The sequence below is a fragment of the Leopardus geoffroyi genome, chromosome B3, assembly GCF_018350155.1.
Source record: "Leopardus geoffroyi isolate Oge1 chromosome B3, O.geoffroyi_Oge1_pat1.0, whole genome shotgun sequence".
In the NCBI taxonomy this organism is placed as follows: Eukaryota; Metazoa; Chordata; class Mammalia; order Carnivora; family Felidae; genus Leopardus; species Leopardus geoffroyi.
In genome coordinates this window covers 93,814,325-93,824,018 of record NC_059337.1, presented here as the reverse complement: position 1 = coordinate 93,824,018, position 9,694 = coordinate 93,814,325, and the positions used below count along the sequence as shown (strand labels likewise).

Sequence of the window (9,694 nt, the reverse complement as noted above, 5' to 3'; positions counted from 1 at the left end):
TCCTTCTCCCTTTTTCTTTCACAAATGTCACATCTGCATCAAAGTCTGAAGATTTATCAGGCCCGATCCTTCTCACTCTCCCTTAAACCTTCACAGGTATTATCTCCCAATAAATCTCATGTACTCCTAAATCCATCGTACCATCAGCTTCTTGCAGGATCTGTCCTGATATATCTCGACAGCATGTATTACAATTTTTTAATATGTTTGTAATATTGACTCTATCACACAGCAATCTCTGGAAGTTTTTTCCACTGAAGGGTCCTCCCCTTGCACAGCCTGGATAACCTCTCTTTTGACTGCATCCTCATCTCTCCTCCAGGCCCCGACATAGCAGTAGTGATTCTATAGTTGCACCTTACAAAAGGGAACACAGCTGAGAGAGTGAGAAGAGTCTAAACTTCTTACAAGTGTAGGATAGGGATATATCTTACAAGTGTAGGATTTCTCAATCCTTGGCACTATCAACATTTTAAACTAGATAATTCTTTGTAGCGGAGGGGCTGTCCTGCACATCGTAGGATGTTTAGTAGCATTCCTGTCCTCTACTCACTAGATGCCAGTAGCACTCCTCTCAATTGTGACATTTATGATTTACATGTCTCCAGACATTGCCAAATGTCCCCCCCCGAGGTGGGGGGGGGTATGCAAAATCACCCCTGGTTGAGAATATTCAGCCTTAAAGAAAGAGCATCTTTTTTCTAATTATCCCCAAAATGCCATATGGTTAATTGTACTGATTGTTCCCTGCTGGAACTTACCATGGTCCTGGGAATATTCTTTCAGGCTAAGCAGACCCAGATGTTTTGGCAGCAGCTCCCACACAGTGTGTGGTTTTCATTCCCTTCCTCCTGTGTCTGTCCCTCGGACCCTAAGTGGGTCTGCATTTGTTTCCACGAATAACAGACTTAAGCCTGGACGGATTGTCCCAGGTGGCTGTCTGTGACTTGGAGAAGCTCTCCCCTCTTGACAGAAACTTAAAGGAGGGCCCAACCAGGGCAGTATGTTGATGTCCCAGTGGACAGATGAACATTGTCCCTTGGCCTGTATGCCTTGTCATCACACTTTGTTATCCACAAACTGTTTTCTCCAGTTTTGTTTGTAAAATCATTAGTCATGCTTATATAAATCCCTGTTGCTGTTCACCCTGGAGTCTGGTACACACTAGCTACTCCTCAAAAGAAAAATGACTAATTAAAAAAATGAAAGTGTATATTTCTGAGAGTCTACTCTTAATATTTCAAGGTTCTCATTCTGGCTGAATGTGTGAGACATGGCCATCTCCATATCAGGCATAAAAACCTTTTATACTTCTATTTCTGATGCTTTGGAATATGAATGCCTATCCCCTCAAAGTCTCTCTGTCACACAAAATGCATTTCATACACTTTCATACATGTCATTTAACAGGTATCTTAAGTGTAGCTTTTCCCAGAAATCTGGTACAAATTCATGTCCAGCCATTTTCTCATTATGCTGCACAGACAGAAACTTCATTTTATCTATGTAGATTTGCTTTCCTCTCCTCGCCGAAACTGGTTTCTTCTCCTTACTTGCATTCATTTGTACGCTTAAAATTTTTATTTCGGATTCTGAATATTGTGTGTACAAGACTTAGTGGTTACAAGATTTAGACGAGGGGATTGCGAAAGTCACTTTAAAAAATCAATCCTTTAGAACCATTTCAGTCCGGTGTTAACAGAGAAATGCGATATATGGTTCTAGGATGCTAAGGAATTTTCTTGGTTGAGGCATAAACTCTCCTGTCCCGTTCTGACTTGTTGGGGAGCGGGGCGGAGTTAATGGAGAGAAGATGCAGGATCGGAGCTGGAAGGGGTTTAGGACTGAAAACATTCATTACTCCTCTGGCTCCTACTTCTCCGCCCCCAACACTGAAACAAGGCGCCCTGTAAGATGCTTCCAGCCAGCGAATGCTTCTTGCCAGGGCGCTGAGGCGGAAGATGCACAACACTCCGCGGTGGTTAGAGTACAGAATCACTGGGTGCAACCAATCTAAGGCTCAGTCTAAGTGACACTGTCACAAACTGCTTTGCAACGTGAGTCGTCAAGATTAAAACTTTTAGGATTCGATAAGATGAGGTTCAAAAAACATCACACTTCTTGGGGAAATAGTTCAGACTAAACATCCCATAGCAAGTTTAACTTTGCATTCAGTATATTATCCTCTCAAGAACAAAACGTTCTTTCTCATTCTCAAATATCTGGCAGCCAGGGAGGGCTAAAAGCTCTCCGACGAACTCGGCAAGCTGTTCCCTCACACAGGTAAGCAACGCGACGATACACCACGGGCTACCAAACCAGTAGGGTAGAAGAGTGGCAGAGAAAGGCCAAACTTAAAAAACCGCAGTAGCGCGGAAGAACGCAGCCGGCGTCTGACGTAAGCCTTCCTGTCGCAGAGCATAACGGGAGGAGCGGCGGAACGCGCTGGTGGCGCGAGCCCTCTGTAAACGAAAAGAATTCTGCGGAAGACTAGAGCGGTGCTCTCGGTTCTCGTGGCAGCTCGGGTTACCCACCTGTTGTGGAAACAGCACTGCGCACGCGGTGCGGGCCGCCCCCCCCCCGCCATTTTTCTTGAGTCGCACGGTGACGCCATTACGGAGCGCGCCAATCAGGGCTGGCTGGAGGGCGGGCTCTTCAAATTTGAATTCCGAAACTTGTGTCAGGGAGCCTCGCTGAGGAAGTGAGGGTCACCTGTGGCCGGGCTACGGGGGGCTGGAGCCGACTTGGGCCAGAGGGCGAGCCCTGGGGCGCCCGGCCCACCCCCACGCGAAGCCAAGCCGGGACTGCCGCCTTCTAGCTCTATCAGGCCCTTCACCCAAGGTATGAACTCCTTGCTTTGCTTCCCTCGCCCCCTGCCATCGGTCCGCTTCTGGCGCTGAGGGTCCCAGCCCATCAACATTCTCGGTCCGCGTAGACTTCTGTAAGTTTTTAGCTTTGGTAGGAGTTTCACGACTACTCACTCATCCGTTGTATACATATTTGTTGCGTGTCTACTGCAGTTATCAAGAGAGTAGACCACTATTCGTTCAGATTCGTTTTGTAAGTGAACGCTGTAGGCCTTTGTTCTAAAATCACTTCTAGCAAGAAAAACTTTACGTTAGAATGATTTGTGTGCGTCACTGCCCTGGGACCCCAAGATCCACAGTGCTATAGAAACAGTTGATCCATCGAGCTCATGTTTTTTTCTGGTTAAATTTCACATTGGTTGCAAACACATGTGGATATTAATAAAATTATTTAGAAAATGGAGGGCCCTTCATCCTCCTCTTCAAAGTTAAACACTGTTTACAATTTGGTATGATTCCAGATATTTCCGCCTATGCTTTCGCTCGTGTGTGTTTACTGAAATGCAATTGTACGTCCTGTTCTGCTTCCTTTTTAATATATCCTAACTATATTCTTTGTCAGTACATATACAGGCATGTATCTTTTTATTGAATATACAGAATTCGGTTGTATGGATGTAGCAGAATTTCATCCCATAGTGGTGAAGATCTAGATTATTTATAATATCTCCGGTAAGTCAGTGAATATCCCTGTGTAGTGTTTGTTTAAGAACTTGGGCTTGGCAGTCAGACTTAGGTCCTGCTCTGAATCGTTGTCAGTGGAACCTTCGGCACCTGTGCCTTAGTTTCCTCATCTTCAGAACTCTTAAGATTATTTGCTGTAAGGTTATGTAGTGTCTGACATATATGCAGTAAATATCCACTGTTATTACTACTTACATATATTTGAATTCTTATGTAGTAGTTTCTGTAAGAAAAAAATTTAGAAGTGGAATTTCTTGATCAATAGCATGCACACCTGTATTTTGAAATTAATCTTTACCAATCTGCTAAACTTAAGAACTTCCACTGTTTAGTTTGTTTAGTTTCACTTATTAGTGAAATGAAGTGTCTTTTGACTCCCTAGGTGGCCTTTTGTATTCTTTAGTAATTGCCTTTCGTGCCTTTTGGCCATTTTCTGTGTTGATCATTTTTAAAATTGATTCATTGGTCTCTTTGAATGTTATTTATATTATATGTCAAGTGCTGGGTCCCCCCACCCCCCACCCCAAGTGTTATCATTTGCCAGTTAACTTAAAATTAGTTTCATTTTTCCCACCTCCACCTCCCAGTTTTGGTTGGTGTTCTTTGGGATTTTTGACTCTTTCCATTATAGTAATAATTCAATTACTGCTGCTACCACGACAGTAAATTCCTAGAAAAACTTTTCATGTAATTTTGGGAAAAAGAGTAACAGTTACATTCAGAATCATTCATATCCATGATAATAACAGTTGTTTAGCCTTACTTATATATTTACATATGCTGTAAGTGCTCGTAGCTAGATTTTCATTTAATGATTTTCCATGCTTGTCTTTATTTCAATAAATAGCAAATTTTTCTTCGTACATCAGCATTTGCCAACATTCAGAGTAAATGACAAAGATCAGGTTTTTCAAATAGTTTTAAGCACTTAGTGAAGCACAAGCATAACGTTTTAGAATTCACCTTCCCTTCTCTAGTCCAAAAAGGAACTAACAGTTTCTTGCTAGCAATCTTTTGTTAGGTCAAGTATGTTTGGCCTTCAGGATACTGTTTTCCTCAACCTAGGAATGCCTGTCACTTGAATTCGCATCCTCTAACATGTGTCTCTTCTATCAGAGTCTGAGCATCATAATCTGTTTTCTCTGTTTTGCTCTTTTTTAACCAGGAGGAGAATGGGGCTTTGAGTGTTTGGCCTCTAACAAGTGATTTCTTGTTTTCTTCTGTATCTGTTCTGCAAAGCTATAGGTCAGAAAATTCTAGGTAATTTTTTTCCCCTCTACATCCTCTCTTTTACCAGCTACACTGAAACCACAGACAACTGTTGCCAACTCTTTGGGCTTCTGCTGAGTTGCTATTTATAACATAATGGGAAATAGGGGCTCCTAGGAATCTTCTGTGTCTTTTTGGAGACGGGGTGGAATTTGAGGTTTTTCAGAATCTTGACCGCTCATCTCCATGCTATAACATGCTTGAATTGGGAGGGAAGAGGTTGGGCAACATGCAAAAGGAGTTATATGCTGGTTCTTTAAGCCTTTCAGTAGGACCGTAGTTATCTGCCTTTAGATGAAAAAACTAATGTGTGCGTCTACTACAGATTGGTCCTGTTTTCAGTTCCACTAATTTATTTGTATTTTGTAATTCTGTTGAGCATTTCCTTAGGTTGTGAAGAATTGAGATTTTATAAACCTGCACATACTTTGCCTTTTTTTTTTTTTTTTTTTATGCACTTGGCTCAATTTATTCACTTTCGATTTTGAGAGTTTAAAGTGAACTGCTAGTAAGTATTTTAACTCCCAGAACAGGATTCTTATCACTCACACATTGCCAAACACATGAATCTATGCATTAGTACATATTTACTGAATTAACATTTTGCGGAAGAGTTCAGTGATTTTTGTGTCACAGGGCTAGACCCAAGATAGCCTGCTTTGTCAGTTCTTGTTATTGAGGATTATTTCTTTTTTCTCTTAAAAACTATTGGATAAAATGCTATTTGTATATGAATTTTGATCTTGCATATTTCTCACAGAAGTTACTTAAATAAAGGTATTTGAGTCTTTGATATGACTACATTAATATTTTCTGTGGTAGGCTTTTTATGTTTATATGATGTCAAAGACTGGTTAGAATAGTTGTAAATTCAGCAATAGGAGATGCAGTAAGGTGAACTTAGTAAGTTCCAAGCACCTTGCGTGGAAATGTTTTATTTACTAAGTATTACAGAATGCAACTGTATGGTTCATCACCTAGAATCTTAATTTCTAGGTGTGGGAAATAAAATGTGTTTATAAAAGGAAACTAAAACAAGTCTAAGACCATGTATGCTCAAGTACATGATTGCCTCTAAAAATTGTAAATAGAATTAACTTTTAAAAATAATGAGTATAATTTTCTTTTGATTTGAGGGTATTTCAACTAAAACCTCGTAGTTAAAATGTTCAGCATAACAAAATCAAGATTGGAGATGATTTAACTAAAAAATTGAATGAATTTTTCAGCTTTCATTAAGACATATCATCATAGTTGCTGCCTTAAATTTAAGTGCCTAAAGGGAAAAGTTATGTTTGTGAAATTTAATCCTTTATAGTCTAATATAGTACCATATGCAGATGTAATTTAATGCTTTTTGATGTAAATATTAGATTGGAATCTCCAGGACTTGAGGTTCAAGTATATTTAAAAACCAGGTACTCAATATTCAATTCTTAGTGTTCTTAAGTAGATGATTTGATGAATGCTGCTTTTTTTAGAGAAGTAAATTTAAAGACCAAACTGCTCATCTAAAATAATAATAAAATGAGTCTTTAACAAAAATATAAAACCTTAGATTTGTGAGCTATAGATTATCCAGTGTTGTTATGAACCACTTAAGCCTTAGTATAATATTATTATGGAAAGCAAATAATCTTTTTTGCATCAAAGCATGATAAAGGTTGATTTCACATTGAACTACAGGTTCCTCTGGGCCCCTGCTGAAAGTCTCCTATCCTGAAAATTGTGGTTAAGTGAATTATCTGTTAGAGAAAACTTGTTGCTACTGTTTATCAAGATGATTGCAACACCTTTGAAACATCCAGGAATTCATTTGTCTTCAGAGACATCTTCTCAAAGAAGAAATATGCCTATGCATGCAGTCTTTTTTGACAGCATTCCTGCAGGCACACTTACTCCTGTAAAAGATTTGGCAAAATATCAGAACCCCTCTTTAAAATTGAATGACCATGAAAAAACTCATTGCCTAGAAATGACAAATTTTAATAATAAAAAAATATTTCATTCTACCATGCTAGCAGAGACTACCTCCTCTAACAGCTCTCTTGATATCAGTGTTATAAAGCCCAACAAGGATAGATTAAAAAATAAAGCAAACTATGAATCACCAGGAAAAATATTTCAAAGAATGAAAGAAAAAGTACTGCGTGACAAGCAAGAACAAACGTCAGGCAACAGTAGTTTGTTGGAACCACTGAAAAGTGAAAAGAAAATTTTCACTCCCAAAGGAGATGAGAAAAGAGTATTGCAGAATACCTGCGTCTGTGAAGAAAAGGAAAACAACAAATCACTCCAATCAGATAACATTTCACCAAGAGGTTAGTTTTATTATGTGTTGGTTGAAAAGCTATAATGTGTTATTTTTATTATGTCTTATACTGTTGTGGGTACTCAGGATATAAGAGTGAACAAAGTGGACAAAAATCCCAGCCCTAACACGTTCACATTCAGGTTGTGGGAGAGACAAATTTAAATTAGTAGTTTTTATGGTACAATAGAAGAGAAGTGCTATGGAAAAAAAAGCAGAGCAAGGATGATGGGGACAGTTGGAGTAGGTTGTAATTTTCCATGTGGTGATCAGGGTATGGTTCAATGAGAAGATGACATTTGAACCAAAACATTGAAGTAGGTGATACATAGATACAGATGGATATCTTGGAGGAATTGGGAAGGATGATCCAGACAAAGTAACAGCTGGTACAAATGCCCTGAAATAGGAGCATTCCTCAAATTCAAGGACCAGTTATGAGATTAGTAAATCATAGAGTGAGTGCATAGAGGTGGGGAAAGGGGGCTAATTAAGGGTCAGATAATGTAGAGTGTTATAGATGAATGTAAGAGTTTGGGCTATTACGTGAGCAAAGTAAGAAATCAGTGGAGGGTTCCAAGCTGATAAGTGACAAGATCTGATTCATTTTAAAAATATCACTCACTGTCAATTTGAAATAGTTACTGTAGTAATCTAGGTGAGAGATGGTGTTAGTTTGGTTTAGGTGGTAGCAGTGAAGATAATACGTGCTTGGATTCTGGGTGTATTTTGAAGGAAGAGCTCATAGGATGTGGAACATAAAAGATATAAAGGGTGGCTGTAGGGTGCTTTCTTGTTGTTTGGTTGGTTCTGGGTTGTTTTTTGGTTTTTTGGTTTTTTGTTTGTTTGTTTGTTTGTTTTTTGCCCGAGTAACTGGAAGGATAGAGTGGTTTAACTGAAATGGAATAGACAGGGCAGGGGGCTCTGTAATTACATTTTTGGTATGTTAATTTTGCTATATCTATTAAAAACTGAAGTGTAGATGTGAATTAACACTTTTGAAAAAATTCGTTGGAATTTAGAGAAGTGGTTCCGGTGAGAAAAATACACTTGGGAATTATTAGCACCTAAATGGTATTTAAAGAGATTAAAGGAGATCATCAAGGAGTAAGTGTAAAAAGAGAAACATTCAGTGATGAATCCTGGAGCACCCCAAAATTTGGAATTTCAAATAAAAGATAGTAGTGAAGACCACGAGAAGAAGATGAGGAAGAAGAAAAACCAAGAGTGATACTTTGGAAGCCAAAGGAACAAAATGCTTGAAGGAAGGAGTCTTTGGCTGTATCTAATGCTGCTAATGAGTGAAGTAAGATAAAGGCTGAGATTTGAATGCTGGATTTAGCAACATGAGGGTCATTGGTGGCTTTAATAAGGGGAGTTTGGTGAAGTGATAGGAGCAAAAACATGATTCAAGAGGGTTCAAGAGAGAATGTGAGGGAGAGAAATTGACAGTGGTGAATATAGATAACTCTTAGAAGAGAGCAGAGAAATATGGGCAGTGTGGTTTTAAAATATTGTTTTTAATGTATGATGAAAGAACATTTTTGTATGCTATTGGAAATGATCCAGTAGGGAAGGAAAAACTAAAATTGGTAGTATGATACCCTTGAGTAGTTGAAAGGGAACTGAATCTAAAAGTGGAGATTTTGGCCTTAGCAAGAAACATAAACAGACCATAAATCAAACAAGAAGATAGGCAGTGTTGTATGGAGAAGTAATCTGAAGTACACAGTAAAGTCATCAGCTGAGAGTAAGCATGGGGAGCAGGTATTAAAGTTTGAGGAGGTGGAGGTTTGAATAATGCAGGAGAATGGAAGAGTCTAGGCCTAAATTTGATTTCTTGGGTAACATTAAGGACCTGCTTGAAACTTGTGAGCATGAATTTAAATGAGAGCAATATATACGGTTATGAGTTTTCCTCCAGCCCTATTTAGCTGCACAGATGCTGCTCAGGGGCAGGCAGAGAGTTGGATTTTATCAGGATTGTAATTTTATCAGATAGGATGAAGAGGACAAAGGTGGTATGTAAGGGCACCATGAAATTTAAGTTAGTTATATAGGGAAAAGAGGACCTGAAGGAAATGAGGAAGTATAAAGAAGTGTAGGGTGTTGTTAGGATAGCGTTGGATTTGAGAGAATAATCTGGAAAGATAGGAAGTGGTCAGAATCTGAGACATTTGAAGTTGAGATTTTTAATGAGTTACAGTAATTGATAAATATGTTTTATATGGATTTATCTCATATAATCCTTTCAGCAGACACTATGGGTAGATGCTCATTTAATAGTTTAGGAAATGGGGCTTACAAAAAGGTTATGTCTGCTCTATGTATGACATATGATAAGCGATGGGCTAAGAATTAATACAGGTGTCTATTTGAAAGCCCATGCTCTTTACTGCACAGTAGATTGTGGATATACTGTTGTATTTCAAAGACAGTGTTATATTTTAACACAAAAAGAGTTTTCTAAGGGAGCTTAAGATCGAGGTAGGGGAATACACAAAATTTGATTCATACAGTCTTGGAGAAAAGGGAGTAGCAAATGAAATAATGCACATTAAAA

General features: G+C 38.8%; 1 protein-coding gene across 9 annotated transcripts in view; it reads left to right on the top strand.

Moving 5' to 3' along the window:
• Nucleotides 1-426: 426 nt before the first annotated feature.
• Nucleotides 427-9,694, top strand: part of MIS18BP1 (MIS18 binding protein 1) — a 60,959-nt gene continuing 51,691 nt past the window's right edge. For 5 of the 9 annotated variants that reach the window (XM_045450875.1, XM_045450880.1, XM_045450872.1 and 2 more), the window contains exons 1-2: nucleotides 427-2,841; nucleotides 6,507-7,141. In XM_045450875.1, coding sequence (XP_045306831.1) covers nucleotides 6,601-7,141 — 541 coding nt within the window. In that variant the 5' untranslated portion in view covers nucleotides 427-2,841; nucleotides 6,507-6,600. Of the gene's footprint in view, nucleotides 3,540-6,506; nucleotides 7,142-9,694 lie in introns of all 9 variants that reach the window. The other 4 variants (XM_045450876.1, XM_045450873.1, XM_045450877.1 and 1 more) reach the window with 3 other exon arrangements.